Source organism: Fringilla coelebs (assembly GCF_963513975.1).
Source record: "Fringilla coelebs genome assembly, chromosome: 22".
In the NCBI taxonomy this organism is placed as follows: Eukaryota; Metazoa; Chordata; class Aves; order Passeriformes; family Fringillidae; genus Fringilla; species Fringilla coelebs.
Genome location: NC_140048.1, coordinates 9,602,906 through 9,625,133, shown reverse-complemented (window position 1 = coordinate 9,625,133; position 22,228 = coordinate 9,602,906). Strand labels below are relative to the sequence as shown.

At 49.8% G+C, this 22,228-nt stretch overlaps 1 protein-coding gene across 2 annotated transcripts; it reads right to left on the bottom strand.

Moving 5' to 3' along the window:
* Positions 1–1,544: 1,544 nt before the first annotated feature.
* TMEM201 (transmembrane protein 201) lies at positions 1,545–22,008 on the bottom strand. 2 transcript variants are annotated; one of them, XM_084220180.1, is made up of 11 exons: positions 21,880–22,008; positions 16,707–16,827; positions 16,019–16,213; positions 14,466–14,642; positions 13,479–13,870; positions 12,962–13,165; positions 4,558–4,775; positions 3,992–4,063; positions 2,604–2,885; positions 2,353–2,484; positions 1,545–1,973 (listed from the first exon to the last, which is right to left on the bottom strand). In XM_084220180.1, exons 1-11 carry the CDS (start codon positions 21,951–21,953, stop codon positions 1,876–1,878), a joined length of 1,965 nt encoding a protein of 654 aa, XP_084076306.1. In that variant the 5' UTR covers positions 21,954–22,008; the 3' UTR covers positions 1,545–1,875. The 2 variants fall into 2 exon arrangements, with proteins under 2 accessions (XP_084076306.1, XP_084076307.1); XM_084220181.1 differs by lacking the exons at positions 1,545–1,973; positions 2,353–2,484; positions 2,604–2,885; positions 3,992–4,063; positions 4,558–4,775 and having other exon boundaries at positions 12,727–13,165.
* Between the last annotated feature and the right edge of the window lie 220 nt (positions 22,009–22,228).

The window sequence follows — 22,228 nt, the reverse complement described above, 5'->3', positions numbered from 1 at the left end:
GGGCAGGAGCAGCAGCTGGAAGTGGGCAGCTCAGACCATGCAGGGAGACTTGGAAAACACAGAGACAATCCGTTTGTCAGTGCTTGAATCAGCAGCAGCAAAGCCCATTCATGCTGTCACATGCACACTGGTCAGTCTGGCTAGGGCTCCCATGGTCTACCAAGTGAGGCTGGGGAGGAACTCAACTAAAACATGCAACAAAAAAAAAACCAACAACATGAAAGGAAGGGTGATCATCACTGCGAGGTGGGGCTCAGGTTCAGAGCAGAGAATGTCAGCAGCAGATACACCTTGTTCTGTGCACATGCAGGAACACAAGAGAGGAACAGCAACGAACGGGAAGGGAGGGAAAGACACAGTAATCACCAATTCAGGATGCAAACACAGGGCAGTGGGGTGGGGCACTGAAATTTGAGGTAAAGGAGCCCAAAGAAAGAGACAACAGAAAAACTCTAAATAGATCCGAGTCCTGCTTCAGGAAATACACAGCTAATGCCAGTCAACTCTCTTCTCACCAGGTGTTTTTCATACACTGGTAAATCTTCTCTCTGCACTTGGTTTTTGGGAACCAAAACATCAAGATCAGGATTTCTTTTTTTTCCCTAAGATGCACTAAATGATTCTGAGTGTTCAGCACAATATTCTAAATGGCCCCTGAATTCTAAGCAATGCTGAAGACTTACCCAAAAGCAGAAATACCCAAATTACAAACTGCTTTTGAAAATCTACTACTTTCCTTGAGCTGGAAAAGAAGAATCTATCCAGAAGGCTGAATTGTCCAGAAGCAGGTTTGGCATTTCTCACTAAGAGCACCTGGGCATTTTACTAAGTAAGAAATATCTTAAACAGTTACTTAGCAAATCCCAACGTCAGACTGAGGTGTCAGGTTTCTGAATATATGTATACAATCAGACAGCTCCTCACCTACCCCTAACAGAAAAGATTTGTGCGATTTACAGCAAGAACAGGCTCTGCCACTCGCTGCTTCAGTGAAAACTCCAGCAGAGCTGTGAGCTGAAGCCCTTTGTGGTGCAAATCACACCGGGATCCTTTCTTTTTGCCACTTCAGAGTAACACAGTTAATGCCTGCTGGGCAGAGCAAAGCAGGGGCTCCCAGGTTCTGATGCAGCCAGCACAGGGTGTCTGCCTGGGGCTGTGCAGCCCTGCAGCCACAGGGCACAGGCACACAGGGGGCAGAGAACCAGCATGGCCACAATGGAACTGGTGAAAGTGGCCTCAGGGCCAGGTCCAGCTGGAAGCACAAGGACATCTAAGATGCAAGAACATGACAGAGCAGCCAAGGTCACCCATGTGCTTAGGCAAGCTTAAGGCAACTAAAGAAAGTTCACTGACAACTTAGAGGAGAATGCCAGAGAGAAGAGAGAAGAGGAACCACTGAGCAGAGCCCGGGGATGCTTCTACAGTAGCCAAAGCCCAGCACCAGCTACTAAGCCATCCCTCTTCTTCAGCTCATTTGCTCTAATTCTCCCCATTTTACCAGCACCATCAGCACGAGGTCAATATGTCAGAAAGAAGAGCTGGGGTAGGTCCTAAAAATGCAGCTCACTCATCTTCAGGCTTGTGTCTCAGGTCAGTTCTTTTGAAAAGAAGTGTGTGGGCCATTGGACTGGCCTCCTGCTTTGAGCTGGAGCTGGGAATGCTGCCTGCCATCTCCAGGGACAGTCCTGGGATATGTTCTACCTGGAAGTGATGGCAGCAGCTGCCCAGGTTCCTTTTCATGCCAGTTGAGTGTACAGTAGTTTTTTAATGAACAGCATGCACCGGTGGCATGGCCTTGGCCATGAAGCCATGGTTGAGTTGCTCTCATCTCCTCAGGACCAGGTGGAACCAGAGAGAGAGGGGGGCTGGCAGCAGTCAGCGCAGGCTCCTGTAGACATAGGCTGATGTGAAGACAGCATTGAGGGTCAGGCTCACGGCCAGCAGCCCCCGCAGGGCAGAGGTCCCAAGGCGACCTTGGCAGAAGGGGAAAAAGGGAATATAAACAGAGATGTTAAAGAACTGATAAGTAAAGTGAACATATATTGTACTGTTCCTCTCTAGCCAGTGTTTCAGCACAAGCAGAAAGTACTGAAGTACTTTTCCTGTCAGGAAATACTCCACTGGTACTCTCTTTTGGCTCTATTTTCATCTCATCTCATGCTCTTGACACCTGCATCCCCACCCGTCTTCTGTCTCGGTTTAGCACTTTGTCAGTGCTCTTCAGACAGTCCAAAGAACAAGAAAGATCTTAGAATAAGATCATAGAATGGCAGGCAGAAGGGTCCATTTTGCAACTCCTTATAATTTGATTTCCAGGAAAGATCTCCGCTACCCTCACAGAAATGCACTCACCTCTCCAGCCTGCCAAATCTTCCCCTTTGGTAGTTGTGTCTACCACACAGGTAGACGAGTGTGACGAGTGATCCTCCTTTTTGATGGAATTATCACTGCAAATACTCCCCCCTTCCACAGCAGACCTCATATCTGCAAGGAGAAAAAGACAGGAGAATTCACCAGCTGGCTTTCTCCTGCAGGTTGCCCAGGTTGTGTCGGGGACGCTGCAGGGCTGTGCCTGCCAGGCAGCTCCTTCCCAGGCGCCGTACCGCGCTCGGCGAGGCTCCTCGGGGGGCAGCCGGGCAGCTCGGGGGAGAAGGCGTTGCTGTCGGGCGGCGTGTGCTCCTCGGAGGCGCTCGGGGCCAGCAGCGCCTCGCCCTGCGCCGGGAACAGCAGCAGCTTCTGCCCCTGCAGGTTGAGGCGGGCCGGGCTGATGAGCGGGCGGCGGAGGCGCAGCGAGCCCGAGCTGGAGGTGACCGAGCCGGCCACCGACGGCGCCGGGGACGGCAGGCGGGACGGGGCTCGGCTGCCCGCCGGCACCGAGAGGGGATCTGCAACACAAACACCTCCGCTGGTCACACGGCCTCTCAACAGAGACGGACAGAGCTCTCCCAGAATTTTAAAAGCTGTGAGAAACTTAAAAGAAAGAATTCAAAATTATTATCTCTTTCTGTAACCATTGTTTAGAGATATGGTTCTCCAGAGTGTGCTATTCATAGGTCACCAATAGTGTGAGAGAAGATTCCTAAAAGCCAATCAAGTCTTAAGTCCACCATTGTTTCTATAAAAACTGTAGATTTTAATAATAAAGTGGGTTTTTCATACCTTCTAATGATAGTCTCTGTATCACCTTTAGCTGTCCCCAATACCCCTTTGGTAATAACACCCCATGGAAAAACACACCGGGTTACCACCCCACTGCAACAGGCACAGTTCTCTTTAACACTACTACAAGGAAAAGGAACTGGAGTTGCAAATGTCCACCAACGTGCCTTGTACTAAAATTCGTTATTTATTTGAGTCGCCACACTGCAAAACACAGAGAAATCCCACAAGTACTTTAGTACACTCAGGAATGACTCAGGAATCAGGTTATCAGGAGCCTGGCGAGCTTTGTCTTAGCTCAGCTGTGTCCATCCAGGAGAGCCTGCACAATCCATTTTGCAGGTGAATGAACTGCACTGGCACATCCCTCAGAGCTGCTGAGGAGGTGCAGGGGGAGCAGGAGGTGTGCATGGCCCGGTGTGACAGCAGCACAAACAGCACAGGGAGCTGTCTGGGCCAGAAGGGCAACAGACAGGTCAGGGAGCAGCCAAACCAGCAGCTGCTGCACTCTGCTGGGAAAGCTACAAATGAGCTGCCCTGGAAGCAGCTCAAGTCTCCTGTCCTAGCAGGCTCAACTCTGCTCTAATCAGCAAAGGGCTCCTTGTTTGGTTTCACTGATGACCCGTGAGCTGTCCCAGGGAGAACATTCAGCACCTGACTTTAACGCCATCCCACTTCTAGCTGGGACTCTCCCTGCAGCATTTCCAGCAGCAAAATGGACATATTCACTGGAATGCGAGCAGGGAGGAAAGAATTCAACCACACCACGTGTTTCAACCCACTTCGTGCAAATCCTGCACAGACTGCTGCTCTGGAAGGCCTGGAGCAGTACCTGATGTAGGGGATTCCTTGGAGTGGGATGACTGTGAGGCTGGCCGGCTTCCACTGAACAAGTAGCCAGAATCTAAAAGCAAAAAAAAAAAAACAAAAAAACCCAATTTGAACCCAGCTGGCTCAGCTGCTGCCAAACACAAACCCTAATGCTGCATACTGCTCTGTGCCACAGGAGCAACAATTCCTGAACAGGACTATAAAGTGTGGATCCAGTGCCATTCCCTCTGGGACAGCCCCTGCCCTCACCTGGAACCCTCCCAGCCCAATTCCTCCTGCCCCCCTCCCTCTGGGACCGCCCCTGCCCTCACCTGGATCCCTCCCAGCCCAATTCCTCCTGCCACTCTCCCTTTGGGACAGCCCCTGCACACTCCCTGGATCCCCCCAGCCCATTTCCTCTGCACCACTGCAGCCCCACTCCTCTGGGACAGCCCCTGCCCTCACCTGGATCCCTCCCAGGCCAATTCCTCCTGCCCCCCTCCCTCTGGGACAGCCCCTGCACACTCCCTGGATCCCCCCAGCCCAATTCCCCCTGGAGCTGCAGCCCCAGCCCCAGCCCTGCCTCACCTGCCCGGGCCAGCGAGGGGATGGTGCCCAGCGAGAGCGCCCTGTTGAGGCGGCCGGGCAGGGAGGACGAGGCCGTCCTGCGCGGGGACCTGAAGAGCTGCTGGTTTGTCAGGTGCAGGATGCTGGGTGGAGTTGGGACAAACAGAGATGTGGCAGGTGAAGGGAAGGCTGTGCCAGGGCTGCTGGGAAAGACAGCAATGGAGTCCCCGGAGAGGTACCTGCAAAGGACACACAGGACAGACACTTAGCAATGAGAAATCCCAGCAACTGCCTCTCTCATGCTCGCAGAACACTTGTTTTGTTAACAGGTTTGGACTAACTTTTCAGTGCAGAAGTGTTGAAGAGTTTATGGGAATGTTCCTATAGTTTGGGAAAAGAAGAACTGCCCAACCTTACTTGTGTTATTGTGCACCAACCTGTCCCACAACACAGGGTGGAAAAGAGGGTGGAACAGTTTAGGAATACCAGTGAAAATACCCTAGATGAGAAAATTACCTAGAGAATGCTTTAAGAAGTCCAGATGTTAAAATACAGGAATTTTGTATTATTTTTAACAATTGAATGAAAAGACATGAAAGAAAGTCTAGAATATGAACCAGAATCTCTCTTCCTCTGAAAGATTTTTTTAGTTAGAAACACGTAATAGAACTGTCAAATAAATCATGATGAAGAACTGAGTATGAAGTGCACGTTTTTAAATGGAGATATCTGACTTTGCAGATACAATTCAGCAGATACAATACTTGGAGGCCTAATCTCTCTTCTGATAGAAACAGAGACAGATGAGAGCAGCAACATGGTTACATGGCTTTTCCTCTGTCAGAGAAAAGCCAGGAGTAAATCAGAGCGTGAAGAAAATCTCAGCCTTGCACTGCGGGGTGATTTATGCACGTGTCATTCTGTCCTGGAGACAAAAGAGGTGGTGCAGCCATATTATGCTGTGCTAACTCTAGAGCTAAGATAACAATTTAAAGTATCTTTCAAGCTACTTATCTGCTAGTAGGAGGCAGCCATCACCAATCCTGACCAGCTTAATGAGGCTGAACACGTGAGCCAAGCAGGGTGCTGGTGCAGGACATGCCTCTAAGAGCAGCCAGGGATGTGCTGGTCCTGCAGCCCCAGTGGCCCAACCTGTCCAGGTCCTGCTCTGCACCCATGGGGAGCCTCAGAGAGCACCCCCACACACTTCTACCCCAACACACACACAGATGCATGCACCCAGCTCAGCTTTGTAAGAGGAAATGAATGGCAAAGGGAATTAGAAGTGCAGCCCAGGACTGACATGAATCATAGGAGAAAGAGTGATACCTACCCCACACTGTGCCATGCCTGTAGAGGGCCAAACCAGAGCACCACCTGTGAGCTACATGGCTCTTTTGTCCTAACTTTGCACCTTCTGTGTCTTTGGGCCAAAGGATCCAACTTTACACAGCTCCTTGCTGCAGCAGAAAACAGCTTAACTGCTTTACTGGCTTTTGGAAGTCCTTCCTTTAATGGGCTAGAAGCTGTTATAGTAATTTATCACTCATAACCACAGTCCTGGGACTGTAACTGGTTTGGATCAGGCTTCCAATGGCTTTGCTGCTCAACAGCCCCACTGCTCAACCTCACCCAGTTAGGGCAGCCAGATCCTCAGGGCAGTGAAGAATCATTTGTCTTGAACCATCCAGAAAAGGAATTAGCAAAGAGGAGCTGAAGGATTTTAAGTATAGCTTATTAATGCCTTAGGACTGAATTCTGACCAAAGTGTGTCCTAAACATTGATCTGTCTGAACAAATTCCTGCTAAGTGGGCAAAATCCTGTTCCTGTTCTCTGCACTCTTTAGTGTTTGCCACTGTCATGTCAAGAGGGCTGGATGCTGCTAAAAGCTCTCATGGCAATGTGCTTCATGCCTGAGAATGGCCAGCTGAACTAAAACTTCTTCCAAGAGCAGCTAAGAAAAGGTGAGGAGATCAAGAGGATCAAAAGGCAGGAAGCAGCCCCATCACAGCCCTGGGAGGGAGCACTGCAGCTGTGCCTTTGCTCCAAGCCATTTGTCACCTGGTAATGCTGGCTCTGGCAGCAGTAAAAAAAGCAACATTAAAAAAAAAAGAAGGAGAAAAAAAGGCTCTGGAGTCAGGTAGTTTGTGGAAATAGTCAAGGCCCGGAAGCCGTTTATTTCAGAACTTGATATTGTGAACATCAAAAGTTGGGTATCTTAATTAGTGTTTACAATGATCACAATGTTACTAGACAGTCGGGCACAATTCTGCTACACAGATACTTTAAAAATAAATAAATGGAAGGTTAAGAAGGGTATTACATGGTATGTACACGGTCCTGAAGAACCACCTCCTACCAGGAGAGCCTCCCCTGCCCTGTCCCAACAGCTCCCTGTCATCCACAGACACCAGCATAGGTGTGAGCCTTTTAAATTCCCGTTTTACAGAGATGCTGTATCAGCCCTGGGACAGAGAGAGACATGGGAGGGCACGGGCAGGCCAGGCTGCAGATGGACCCACTCCTCTATCAGATGACTCAGCCCATGAAGAAGGAAGGCGAGATGCAGCCACAGGCAGGCAGCCTGGGGGATGCGCCCAGCCCTGGCAGCTGGGGAGCCAAGTGTCAGCCAGGGGGTGAAACATTTCCTCTGCACTCAGTGTCCCCTCAGAACTGAGCTACCCGTGTACAGCAGGTACCTCTGTCCCCGGGGTGCAGAACAGGTCCCTGTCACCCCAGGAGCAGGGTACTGTCACTGTGCCCTGACCTTGACACTGCCCTGCTGCACCTCCCCACCCAGGGCCACAGCCTGTGCCTCCTGCAAATTCACAGAACCACGAGTGAAGAGCAGTACAGCAATAAAAAACAGGCACGAGGACAGGGGAGAGTAGTGCTAAAATGGGCACAGCTCTCAGACACACGAATATTTTGATATGTGGCTTAGAGAGCTACAAAGTTCAGCTGCCAAGAGTAAGAATTTTTGTCTCTTGCCTGTTGTCCCGCTTTGAATGAAAAAGGAGGGTTGAATTAGAGCTGCACTAGGACCTTCTAGAGTACAGATGCTTGCCATCAATTGTGCCTTTCCCCCCCAACTGGTGGCACAAAGTGGGGAGGTGTGTGTGTGTGCATATGCACATCCTATGCCTCCAGACCTGCTGGCATGCCAAAATTGTCCAGGGCACCTCCTCCTGCCTGTACACTCAAGAGCTTTGGTCCCAAACCAGGCTTTACAGGGGATGACTTAGGACTGAGTACTGGCCCTTTCCCTGGAGACACCTGCCGTGGCTCCAAGAGCCAGGTGTCCTTGCAGGTGACAGCACACCTGGAAGGAACTGGCAGGCTGTATGTGACAGCACACAACTTCAACAGCATCTCTGAAAACCAAAGCAAAGTCATACAGCACAGCTCCCTTCACCTTTCATGAGTGCAGTCAGACTGGAGCAATTATCTGGCTATTAATTATATTAATTTTTATAAGAGCATAAATACTTTGTCCACATTACATCAATACATACTTCCTATAGTGTCTAAGCATGATTATTAGCTTCACATAATTTCAGCACACTTGAAAAATATTCATAAAGCCAAAATAATAAGCCACTACACCATTTTTATATTCCCACATGTTCTCACCCTTTGGCACACCCAAGCTCACTAGGGCATGCAAAGCATGGATGTAGGAAAGGAGGAGCTACGAGAAAGGAAAGAGCTGGATATAAATACAGAGTATTTAGAATGGTAAAGGGCCACAAAGGCGTCCGTTTGCATGCACTGATGTCACTGAGGGCCTCAGGAAGAACAGAAGCAGCAGCAGCAGAGATGCTGACTCGGTTGCTACCTCTGGGTTCTCCTGCAGAGTTGCTCAGAAATGTTAGCCCAAGTGTCCTCCTGTGCCCTGCCACCTCAGTGGTGGCACAGGAAGGACAGACGCGCTGGCCTGGCAGACACACGGGCACTGCTGCAGCCATGTTCCACCAAGCAAAGCAACACAGTGTTGTCCCAAATCTTGTCCAGGGAAAGGCACTTCATGAACCCACATTGGCCCCTTTATGGCTGGCTCTGCTGGGCAGGGTGCAAGATTCTGAGCTGGCACATCAGCCATGGCCACTGAGGGCCAGAGTCAGGCACTTGGGGATGCAGCAGATTTGATTCCAAGTGACACACAAACCCACTAACAATCCTCAGCACCTCAGCTCTGTTCTGCTGGTACCATCCCCTGGTCCAGACACATGGTTAGTATGAAAAAGCAGCACCTTGAATTAGGGGCTTTTGGGCCAAAACCCTCTAATATTGTTAGGATATTCACATGCTCTGGCCTGCATGGCTGAGAGAATCCTCAGGCAACAAAACTGCACCTGGAGACCACCATGGGTTCCCACTGTGGCCTGAAGTAAGAGCCCAGCAAAGGGAAAACAAGAGGCTCAAAGCAGTGACCAATTGGTTCTGATGATTTTGTGTCAGCTGTGGTTGTTAGTTACCAAGCCTTGGTTAGCTCTTATCCCACCCAGCAGAAGGAAATGTGTGACACAAAATAGCACCTCAGCTGCACACTGTGCACAAAACCACCCATTTTCTCCTGCTGGACTCACTGTGGGGCCAGCAGTCATGCAGTTAGATGACGTACTCAGATATCTACATTTACATGACATATCTAACTGCTGAGTAAAAAAAATGCAAAGCACCTTCCAGACAGAAACTATGGCATGGCAGTGTCTGGAACAGCCTTTTGGCTTTGAAATCAGGTGTGGCAAGAACAGTCTCAGCAAAGGCAGTAGTGGTTTGACTATTTTTTTTCCAACACTAAAATACTGCTACCTTACAACTTCTCTGCAGGGCTCCTTGTCTGAGACACAACTGGGACGGACTGAATGCTACAGTTTATAAATCAGAACACCTCTGGACAAAACCCACCCTTCTCCTCCTTTCTTCCCTTACCCCCAAAGATCCTTCATCCTCCACCATCAGCAAAAGCATGTGAGACAAGGAGAAAGAAAGGAGGCTGTAAGCATCACAGTCTCAAAACCACCAGAATTCAATTGCTGCAAGTTTGGTTTTGAGGCTCTGAGGCTGCTGTTTTTAGAAGCAGCAGCACAGACATGCTGAGGCACCAAGAAGTGGGGAAAACAGGCTGACACCTGAGCAAAAACAAAAGCTTCTTTGGCATTAAATGAACCCCACTTCAATATGTACTCTGTTATTCTGTTTCACCTTTGAAATTTTCACAATTACAAGCACAAAAGTTCTCCAATTGTAAGTTGTGAACAAAGCACCACAGAGATCAGTTGTACAGCTTGGCCATAAAACAAAGTAGCTTTCTGATGTTCTGACATATAAATTAGTGCAACTAGTAAATATACTTCATTCGTATTAATCTGCATAAAGTGAAGACAAACAGATGTCACTTGCAGTCAACATATCTCCCACATTAAAGGAGTTTAAACTCAGTCTAGATTTGCACTTGCTGTGCAAACAGAGCTAAAACATTCCTTAACAGGATTATTCAGGCTTCACAGTGCAAATCCTCTCCTTCCCACAGTTCTAGCAACTGCCTGTTCCCAACATTTAGTGTGCACCCTCCCCATCCCATCCCATCCCATCCCATCCCATCCCATCCCATCCCATCCCATCCCATCCCATCACTGCACAGGGAAAAGATCACCAGAGAAAAGAACAGGCATGGCAAACCAACTTCACATTTCAGAGCAAAACATCACAAAAGGTGCCTGACCCCAGGGAGCTTGAGGAGGAGTCGAGTTTAAATAGAAAGAAAAAACCAAAGTGCTGCTAAAAAGGGAGGAAAAGAGATACTTAGAGGAGATAGGAGACAATAGGAAACAGGACACTGTGAAGCTTAACACAGCCTTGGCTTTCAGCTCCTGAAAATAAAACATCTGGAGAGGCTGCCAGCCATCTTTAGAAGCTGCCACTGAGTTTCCTTCCTACTGGGCAAGAGAATTTGGACAGATACATTTCACTCTTATTAATAAAAGTGCATTGCTGACAGAAATCAGGCATGACATTACCATGACCATTCCCACTGAGTTTGTCAGCTTCTCATCCCCCTCCTTTGAGCCTTCTCAGTATATCCTCCACGTATGAGATTCCTCCCATTCCGTGGACACATCTCACAGGAGAACAACAAGAGGCACTTTCAATTCAAATTGTACAGGTAGGTGCAGAAGACAATCACAGATAAAAGTCTTTTTTTACATGTACTTTATGAAGAAAATTTGGAAGTCTTGAAGCAGGAAGGGAGGAATTAAAAAAACATCCAGATGCCTTATTTTATTTAATGGCCATAATGGCTCAAGGTTTCCCATGCCTGTGAGCTGGAAGACAAATGTTTTGGGTCAGGACTGATGAGTGATGGGAATGTGGAAGATGGAACCAGACTTTGCAGGTGCTGGATTCCTCTTGTAAGTAAGTAAACAACCCTCAGCATCATTCACAAGCACCAGAATGGAGCCAGGTGCTGTGAGCCTGGAGGTGGATATTGCAGTTATCTGAAGGCACCAGAAAAAGATTCCAAAGGAGAGCCCAGGTGGGCAGCAGGTCTGTGTGGCCACTCCCTTGCTAAGGTACAGGCACACAGCCAGGAGCTGCACCTTCCCATGACTCAGCCTGGCTTATTGTTAACGAATTTCAGAGCTTTTGGCAGTGCTACCTTTGTGCTTTCACAATGAACACCCGTTTGAGGAACAGTAAGTATGGACAGCTAGGAAATAGCTTTTGTTTCCTTTAAAAAAGCTCCTCTAATTTCACCAGCATCTGCAGCACCCAGTAGTGTCTGCATTTTTCAGCAGGAGTTGCAGATACTTCACAGTGAGAGCTCCACTCTGATTATTTTATAGTTTATACACTGGAAGATCACTAGACCAAATTAACTTATATCAGACTATTAGGGTGGTGAGTTCCACTGTGCTCTTCTGAACAGAAGAAAAGAGCAGATGTTCTGTAAAAGTGCTATTTCCTCTTGAAAAACCAAAGTCCATATAAGAAACTCAGTGGAGTGCCTTTCAAACAACCGTGCAGGATAATCAGACTGCTTATCCTAAGAGGCCCCAACAAGTTAATCCTAAAAACCCAAACAGCTGGAAGTTCCCTCCTCCCCACACAGTAATACCCAGCCACCCCAGCTTCAGCAGAGGAGTGTCAGGCACTCAACTCCAAATCACAATTTTCAGACCCTTTTTTCAGCAGTATTAGCACAATGCCAGACTGCAAAAGAACCCCTGCAAGTAACCCAAAAAATCCATCTCTGCTGCCATGCAGTCCCACAGCAGAGCTCCCACCCCTTCCTACAGCACACCCTGCCAGTCTGGGTTCTCAGCAATGCACAGCGACTGAGCAGGGGTGTACAATGAGAGCTGAGATATCACAGCATGAGCCTATCAGTCCCATACTTCTCTTTCTAAGGCTATAGGAGTGGAGACACAGAGGCATTTTTATCCAGTTGTGCTTACACACAGATGTTGCTCAGGGAGCAGGTGGGTAAAAAAACCCAAAGAAAACTGGCATTGAAAGCAGCAACCACTGGTAGATCTGAAAATTTAACCTCAAACAGCTGCACACTTTCAGGTATTAAGATACCTTGGGCTACATGACTTTTTAAAGCACCTTTTTGAATAAGTTACTGAAGTTTCAGTCAAAAGCACTTAAGGACACTTCTCCATTTGAAACAGGAGCCAGGAGAAGGGCAGAGCGAGAGAGGATGCAGGTAAGTGATGCTACACAGTGGAAGGCAGGAAGAACCAGGTTACAGGCTCTGTGTGGTCCCCTCCTGGCGTGCCTGGGCACCACAGCACCTGTTAACGAGGACTCCAAATCCAGAGGCACGTTCCCATCAGTTCCAAATTAAAATGACCAGCACCATTAGGAAAGTGACGGTGGCCCGGGCCCCATTGTGGATCAGGACAGTGGGTTCCTCTGTGAGTAGCTAAGGATGGAGAGGCAGTGAGAAGAACCAGGAGGACAGGAGGAGCCAGAATCTCTTTGGCAGGAGGAGCAGAATGGGGAGGAGGCTGCATTTACGGAGCAGTTTGTGAGGCAGCTGCTGGAAGAACTGACTTTGGGGAAGCTGGATATTTGTACTGCTGACGTAGGATGCAGGAGGAAGGGAGAATGGAGGCAGCACAAGCAGCTCCCATGGCTAGCAGTGGAAATGCTATCACAGTGCTAAGCGAGGATGGGAAAAACATTACATACATACATATATATATATATATATACACACACATATATATGTGCATATATAAATATATATATATATTTTAAAAAAGGAAGAAGAGATCTTCACTGCTTATCTAACTTTAAAAAAGAGACACAGAGGAAGGGAAAATAACGAGAGGAGAGAGAAGCACCAGTCGCAAAGAGTTCACAAGGGTTTTTTCCTCCTTCCCCCAGCGTCACTGCTCTGGCTCTGACCTTCGGGGCCGGGGTCTCCGCTGGCCCGTCGCCTTCCGCGTGGCCACGGCTGCGGTGAAGCCCACCAGGCAGCACAGGGACGTGGTGCCAAACTTGGCCGTGTCCAGCCAGCTGGGCGTGTCTGCCTTCAGGTACCGCTCGGCCAGGTGCAGGCTCATCACCAGGAACCACAGCAGCGAGGCAAACGCGTCGATTCGCCGGAGCCTGCCCGGGACAAGAAACCAAACAGCATTTCAAACACTGCTGGTCAGGTCTGTACTGCCTCCGACTACAGCACATCGTGTGCAGCCCCGCCTGCTGCTGGGCGAGCGTCTGAGCAGATCAGTTCCATTTTCCACCGGAGCTGCACAGGCAGCTTTTCATTCACAGTAATTCAAGCTTAAATGGAATGTACCAAGGCATGCAGTACTAGATGTGCCATTCTGGAAAGTGTTTACCCCTGGATCACCGAGGCAACACAGCACTAGAGCGCTCCCACCAAAGCAGTCTGAGTGAGACAGAAGGCCAGCACACCCACCTGATGCGCCCAGCCAGGAACATGGCCAGCAGGCAGGTGAAGAGCCCCAGCACAGCCACTGCCATCTGGTGATTCTTGCCGTAGGCCCACGCCACGCTCAGGTTCTCCAGCAGGTGCTCCGGGAGCAGGCGGAGCAGCTCCCGCCAGCCCCGGCCCGAGCTGCCGCCGCCACCGCCACCATCACCGCCTGCGCGGGGGCTCGCGCCAGTCCTGTTCCACACGGGGCCAGGGGGCACAGGAGCAGGGACAGCTGTGCTGAGGGAGAAGGGGTCGCCTGACCCGTACAAGGCCATCAGAACCAGCAATGCACAGCTGAGGAAGGCCAGGAACCGCAGAAGTATCACCTGAGCTGGTGTGGTGATGGAAGCGGAAGAGGAAGATGAACACAGATTCTGCAGAGGAAGGGAGAAACACCTTGTCAGAAGCTGAATGAGCTGCAGCAAGGTTTTGAAATGGTGCTGTATGAAACACTTCCAAACTGTATGGTTTACTGCACTGTTCTGCTCAAGTTCTTCTAAGTCTCTGTACTGGGCTGACACCACATGGGATTATTGTACACTAGCAACGAGCAATGGCAGAGACATGAGCAGAAGCCAAGGTCAAGCAGGGCAGTAAAACAAGGAGATGATCATAATTCAATTCCCATTGTTCTTGTTTTCTTTTTTTCCCTTGTACTCTGTAATTTCCTGCTCTGTGCCCATAAATTGGCTTCCCTACCTCCCCTTCTCTGCCTGTCCCATTATTTTCCTTCCACTCTATTATTACATTAGACTTACCTTCTGACAACTGTGCTGAATGACACCAGCAAGAGGAAAACCTCACACTAGCATTAGAAGCATCTACGGCAACTCTCCTGTGCTCTCCTAAACTGCGGCCACGCACCCAAGCTCCCAGGGCTAGAGAGCCCAGGCTGCTCGTCCCTTTGCCAGCCGCAGGTGCAGAGGCAGAGCTGTCCCTGCCCTGCCTCCCTGGCGTGCCCCCACGTACCTGGCTGTAGCCCTTGTCGGTCTCCCGGCGCCTGAAGTGGTGGCTGAGCAGCAGCGCCCGCAGCTGCCGGTTCTGGTGCTTGATGTAATACTCCACAGCAGCCTGGCACGGGCGGCACAGCTTGTAGGTCTGCTCCAGGTGGTGCTTGTACACCTCAATCTCCTCATCGTACTTGCCCTGGACAGAGAACAGCAGGGGAAAAGTGGTGAGACACGCAGGTGCCTCAGCAGTTGTCACACTCGCTATTGACAGAAGGGCAAAGCATGGCCCCAGCCTCACAGGGACAGCTCCCTGAACCAAGCTGCGTGCCAGGCACAGAGCCAGCCTCACACAGAGCTGACCCAGCCTCCGTGTCCCAGAAGGGACAGCAAAGAAGAGCCTTGGAGAAGGCTGCTGTGGACCATCATCAGGATGCTGAATTTCTGTGCCCAGTTTTGCTGTCTTTGTTGAGATCTTATGAATTCCACATAGGCGAGACAAGTGACTAGAATTGCTCTTCCTCTCCTCAAATGAGGGGACACAAAATACCTGTGGCTCCTTCACTCCAGGCTCATCCCTCCCTGGAACAGCCAGCCCTGCTGTCACTGACACACTTATCCAAGCACATTGGATAACAAAATCCCAGGTTTCTCAGCTGGCACAGGCACTGCAGCTCACTGAATGCTTAAAAAGGGGCCAAAGGCTGGCAGTACTTGAGCAACTGGATAGGTCTGGCAAGAGGCAGGGACTAGAAAAGGGCACCAGCCAAAGATATTCTCATTAAGCATGATCAAATTTCAATCTGTTCTCCAGGAATCAGTCTGATAACTCATTATAATTACACAAAGCAGACTGGATTAGGCAAGCCCGAGGATGGACGCATCACACTACAGCACAGTTTAACCCTAAGGCTTGACCATGGCTGAAGGCCAAGGAATGCAGTACTAAATTCTCTGCACAAAACTTAAGGGAGCCATAAAACCGTGAAGGAGAAACTCCATTATCCCATCCTCCATGCATATTAAGTAATGGGAAGGCCAAGAAGTTGCTCAGCAGGAGATCCTGTTGCTGTAGCTGCAAAGTCCCTTTCCTCTCCTAAGCACAGATGCCTAACCAGGGAAATTGTGACTGCAGAGAATTCTTCTCCCACTTCACTTGTAAACGCAGAGCAGCACAGCCAGGGCCCCAGGAAAACAAAATCTATTAAGGCTTGATGTTAACTAGTGGGCTGTTGTGCCTTTCAGGTCCCATAAACTCAGCCATGGGAAGTACTGGAGTTGTAAGATGATCTCAGAAATGTCTTGGGCTCAAGCTTCAGTTTCCAGTGCTCATCTAGAACATGGGAACATTCCAGCTTTGAAGTAGAATTAGGTAAATTTACAACACTAATCACTGAACTTCTCTGCACTGGAGTGCCTTCTGAAGACTGTTGGAACATCATTACTGAAAAACTGCTCTCTCTCCTGCTTACTAGGCTGCAGCATGGAATAAACACAGCAGGAAGAGCAGATGCATGGATGGGAATGCCTTGGACAAACATTCTCCAGTGGTGGCAGTACATAACGAACACTTACCTCCTCCCTTGGTGAGAATGAAGCCAGCTGTTTGATTTTCATGGTTTGATGGTTGTTGCATTTCTTGCAGAGCAGAATTTGGCTGCTCACCCACTGCTGTGGTTTGGTAGGGTCACAGAAAGTTGGACTGCCCGACACAACGTGGTTAAGGTGTTCCATGTACTGGGCAGGGATGGGCTTGTTGTAGTCTCCATTCTGACAAAAAGCAGGGGGAAAAGCAAACATTGAATCATAAAATCAAAGCTAGGTTGACAGTAAGATTCCCTAAACTCTGACAGCAGCTCAGCATTTCATTAGCATTTGCCTATGTAACAATATAAATGAGTAAAAAAAAAGAGACAAAATGCTTCAATCTACCCCCCATCTCCACTGTCCTGCACACCGAGTAGCTGGTGGTGCTGGATTTCAGCTCAAGACAGGCTTTGCTATTTAACAGAATACAAAACCAGAGAAGAATTGTTCCATACAGTAAAAGAAGTATTCTTATGAGATATGTCAAGGCCGCTTTTGCCCTTTAAAGCGAGAGGGGAACATTTGTCTGGATCTCTCTAGTCAGCACCCCCAGCGCGGTGGATTCTCTCTCCACGCTGAGGTGGGGAGCTCGCAGGCACTCAGCACAGCCAGCAGCTGTCCATTTCCCTGCCCTGCAGTGCCACCTGAGGCTCCCCAGGCAGGCCAGCCCCCGTACCTCCTGGAAGCCGTTGTACTGCTCGCAGTTGGGGCAGTCCCAGCAGTTGCGGTTCCCGTAGGGCACCACCGTGTCCTGATTGCAGAACCAGCAGTTCACCGTCACGTGCGTGGGCTTCTTCCTGGGGGGACAACAAACAACTCAGGCAGGAGCCCCGAGCTCAGCTGGTGGAGAGGAAAGCAAGGCTTTCCAGCAGCGAAGTGCAGCAAAACAGCCAATCTTCCTATTCCGTGTGCTTAATGCTATGACTCGGAGTAGTCCTTTTAGCAATGAAGAGACAGAATGCTAAAGCAGAAATAAATTCTGCCTGACAAACATCCCTCTGTTCTAGTACCATGGACATGCCAGAACTTCAATAACAACCTTGTGATTTCCCCACTTTACTGTTTTTCAGGGGCATATCTGGGGCTGCTCTCCATAATCAGCAGTGCTATTCTTTGAGAAGGTGCAGTAGAACTGATGCTTTATACACAGGACTCCAGGAAAAGGAAATCAGAATCCGCAAGAGCTGCCTGTGATGGGTGCTCAGAAACCCAGGAAATGGGCATCCCCTGCTTTTATGCACTGGGACTGAAGGGATAAAGACTAATGACCTTGATCCATGAGCCCCTTGTTTTCTAAAGCAATCCTGTTAAAACAACAGCCAATACAGACAAACAACTGTGACGCAGCCCCACCAAAACAGGTTGTGACAGATGTGCGAGCAAAGAACTTCAACAGCCCATTCCCCGAGCCTGCCTGCAAGAGAAGCTCTGCATTTGTCTCAAAACTCAGTGCAATGCCCAAGAGGAGCTCCCTGGCAGGCCGAGGCACCAGAGCCCAGCTGTCTGGGCTCATCAGGACCAGCCCCAGTCACACTTCCAAGGGAGGGCAGCTGCCCAGGACTCACTATGGCAGCTATGCAGACAGATGGACCCAGCTGCCACAGCCCAGCTCCACCAGGGAATAATTAATCTGTGTGGCTCCACTGCAGCAGCAGAGAGAGCCACAGAGCAGGGGAGCAACAACAGTAACCAAAGTGCTCCCAGCTGAGAGCAACTTCTCCCAGCTCTAGGGAATGTTCTCTGCTGCTGCAACATCTGAATGCTGCAGAAGTGCTGTCTGGCACCCCACAACCAAACAGCCAGGTGGGCTCTTCTCTCTCAGCCATCACCTCTGTAGCTGGATCTCCACAATTTACATTTTTTCCCACTCACATTTCCATAGACCACTCCTTGAAACTCGGTTCATAAAACATCAAACCCTCAAGCAATGTCTGAGCCTCCTGTTTAGGCACTAACAATGAGGATACGCTTGAAATGAAACACAGAAAAGTCAGAATGTACAGAGGATTCCCTGCCAGATGCTGTAAGAAAATGGCTGGAGCTACTAGGATGACAGATTCTCATCTCAAAATAGATGCAAACACCCACACCCCCCTTAAAATGAATATTCCCTGCTCAACTTTCTTCACTGCCAAGGGGGCTCAACTGATCTGAGTTAAAAATATCACTGCTAAAACTAACAGGCAAACCCCCCCAAACCAGCCCAGAGTTTAAAGCAGACAATCTAGGTCGATATCCAAGTTATCCAGGAGCTGCTGCTGTCCAAAAGCCAAGCACGTGTCCAAACAGCCAGAGGAAGGACGGACAGCAGCACCTGTTGGGTTAGTCCAGTCTCACTGACACAGGTGCAGAGCTGGGCAAACACAACACGCAGGCTCCAACCAGAGCACACAAACCCTGCAGCTCCTGGGGCACACCTGAACTGCACCCTCTGAAGGAGGAGATTGCCCAGGTACTGCAGGACCTGCCGCAAGCCCTTCCTCTGGCACCCACTGAAACCCTCCAGCCCCTACCAGCCCAGGCTCTGAATTCCATGACATGACAGAGGCAACAGCACTAATTTCAAGGGTGACGGAAGTGGACAGCACAGGTGAAGAAATGAATAAAGCAGTCATGCTATAAAGGAAAATCCATCAGTGCCAAACCCTGCCCGAGAACTCCCTAATATCAGAGACCAAATCCTCAGTGTACTCAAGGCCTTTCCATCCTTTTCCAAACAGGATTTCATTTCTTGCTCTGGAGGCTCAGGAAGTACTACCAAGGATTAAATAGCAGCACTTCATTTGCAATATATGCAAAACAAATGGCTAAGTCCTGGATTATTTGGGATAAAAGGCAATAATACTTCCTTCTGTGAACCTATAATCTGTTGCCATAGAAATAGGTGCAAAAAATCCCAAAGTCCCAATCTGGTGAATGCAAAAACAAGAACAAGGGGAGAAAAAGGTTGTTTAGGCAAGAACATGTAGTTAGGGTGCTAATTTTCTAGTAATTAGGCAGGACTGAAAAAAACAAAAAACAAGTTTTGCATTTGGAAAGACTCTCAGATACAGATTTAACTACTCTGGAGCTATATTTACCTTGACTGAATTCAGGCAGCAGCTGAGGGCAGTGAGCTAAAGCCCACACTGCTTCCAAAGTCAGATCCTGGTACGAGACTCCCAACACAAATCGAGCCTTTACCATGTGCTCAATCCCTGACAAATCAAAAGGCAAATCATCCCTGAGGAGTTTATAATCTACCACTGTACTAATCTGAACCAGCTCCACTGGCCAGAGAACCTCCCTGCAAACCAAAACCTGAGCAACAAGAAGTGATTGAGTTACTTCAGGCAGAGAGAGATTCCACTCACAGCTGACGTGCTCTGCTAACTCCCTGTGTAACCTGCACACCCAGCCAAGCTCAGAAAATATTCCCAGGCTTGGACAAACTGTTTTGCAGGTAGAAAATACTTGCCTAAGACAAAATTGAGGGGAAAATACCTGCAGTAAACTCAGTTATAACATCAAGAGATAAATGTCTGACATTGCTCAGATAATATGACACCCTGTTCCTTTGTGAGAAGCTGCTGGGTTCTTTATTTTGCTCACAAAAATCAGGCTGCAGCTCTGCAGGTTCCACTGACAAACACTGGTTAGCAACTAGTGTGTGTCTGTCATGTAACACAAGGAGGAACTTAGGGTCCTTCCCAGCACCCTTCACTTCTCACTTATACACACATTTAAGGTCATGCTGAAGTCCATGCTTCTAATGGATTGCCAGAACAACAGTCTACCTTGCTAAGTGCTGGCAATAATAAACTGGATTTGTAAATATTTTTATTTACATCTATTCCCCACCCTCTTTAAGTCAGAAGATGGAGATGTTTACTTTTCTGTAGTATTGAAAGAGACACTGGTGGATGTGCAGTTCTTCGCTGAGTTACCAAGGATTAGAAGAGAAACCCAATTCTCTATTAAAAGTATTCGAAGCAGCAGTCTCATTCTGGCACAACTGTTATTCAAATGGCTATGCCAGTACATCTGAACAGAAAGTACACAGGGAAGAGGAGCTGTTTTGCACAGGCCAGTTTTGACCAAGCCACACCTGGTGGCAGCTGGACAGACCAAGTGTTGGCACACCTGGGTTCAGAGCTCAGCTTCCTGCCAGGGAAACTCCTGGGTGGCACAGAGCAGCTGGTGCCCATGCCCATCAGCTGTCAGTAAAGGGTCTGTCAGGGCAGACCCAATGCTAAACCCCATTTTCCAGTGCAAGAAAAACACACCACAGCTGCCCAGATTCCAGCAGGTGAGCTATAACATAGATGCATTTGCTCAGTAGCAGCTCTAGACAGGATTCAGCCACAAGAGCAGATTTCTAGTACAGTGGTGTAAGTTACCATGCAGCCTGTCCTCCCTCAAGAGCCAGATGAATGTCCTCTCAGCCAGAAAAAGGTGCCCAGTGGACTCAGGCAGGGACACCCGTGATAAGAACCCCAGGCTCTGTTCCTATCTGGACATCATATGTTTTATCTCCTTGATAAACAAAAAGCAAAGGCAGCATCATGTCTATGTCTCATATCACGTCTGTGCCCCTTATTAAGCTGCCCTCCTTGATGACTATGGAAGATTCATTAAACAGAGGCAGAATGAGAAATTTGGAAGTATCAGGATAGTACTGAGAAACACAAAACGTAGCCTCAAAGAATTACCAAGGTCACCTGGAAGAATTTACCGGCAGTCTTCAAGGACTTGGGAAGAAATGCTTTCCATTCCAGAGACCTTTTGATGAACTTGAGCAAAACAAATCCACTCTCCTCACTCTAAAGGCATGCTAGCCTCAACTGGGTCAAAGAAATCTTGCCTGCTTCACTGGGATTGCTTTAGGCCACTTAGATTTCTTGGCTACCCTAAATATGTCAGAGAAAGGCCAAGTCTTGTATATGGACTAATGTCCCATTGATCATTGATACGGTTAAATAAACAGCAAATGCTTTAGAGCAAACCTCAGGCATCACACTGAGGATGCAGGAATATGCTTCTCTTGCAAAGCATTAACTTGAAGTGAACCTTAACACAGGGAGCCCTTGGGACTGGCTTGTTTCCAACAGAAGCACTTAATAGATGAGCAGGCTGCGAGCTCTATTGCTGCTATAGGGACTGAAATGCCTTATATTCCACACATCCCTACATTCCTTTCATGCTACGCTAGATTAGAATCTGTCAAATTAAGCTTTTCTCCTTTCATGAGATGTGAATCGTGACATCTCTCCTGACGCTTTTCAAACCTTGCTTTCAATTGCTCTGAATTTGTTCTAAGGTCAGGAACGTTCTGTGGAATTAAGAAACAAGTAACCAAAGAATTTTGGTCCCTAATCAATAATTTTGACTGCTACAGTGCTAACAGCGTTGCTATGTCACAACCTGTTCCCCAGGAATCCATCCTTCACCCCACACCAACCAGCCACAGGAGCAGGATCTTCTCTTTGCCTGCCTCAAAGACGTCGGGAAAGAAGCCGGGGAGAGCGCGATGGGCCAGAGCCGCGCTCCCGGCGGTGTCCGGGCAGCAGGGGATGCTCAGCCCGGCACACAAAGCCATTCCCGGCCGCAGGGCAGAACGCTTCCCCCGCGCTCCGCCGCCGGCCGCGGGGCCCTGCCCGCACCCCCGCCCGGGCCCGGGCCCTGCCGGGGCCCTCCGGGAGCGGCCCCGCTGCTCCACGGCGGGCGGGCCCGGGCCCCGCGTGGCGCCTTCCCGCCGCCGCGGGCCGCATCCCGCCACGGCCCAGCCTCCCTCCGTCCCTCCTCCTTCCTTCCTTCCCTCCCTCCCTTCCTTCCCTCCTCGCTGCCGTCCCGCGCCCCGCCGGCCGTACCTCCGCGCGATGCGGTAGAGCAGCAGCCCCGCGGCCGCGGCGCAGGCGGTGACGCCCAGCCCGGCTCCGTCCATGCCGGTGCCGCCGCGCTGACCCGGCGCTGGCGGAGCCGCTTTGTAGGGGCGCGGCCGCCCCCCGGCCCGCCCCTCGGCCCGCGGGGGCGGTGCGTGACTCACGGCGGGGCCGGAGTCGTGCGGCGGGGCCGCCGTGACTCAGCGCCGCAGAGGCCGAGATCGTGGGGCGGGGGCGGCCCGGGCCCGGCCGGGCGGGGGCGGCCCGGGGAGGTCGTGCCTGGCCCGGCGTGCCTGGCCCGGCGCCCGGCGCGCACCGGGGACATCGCTTCTCCTAA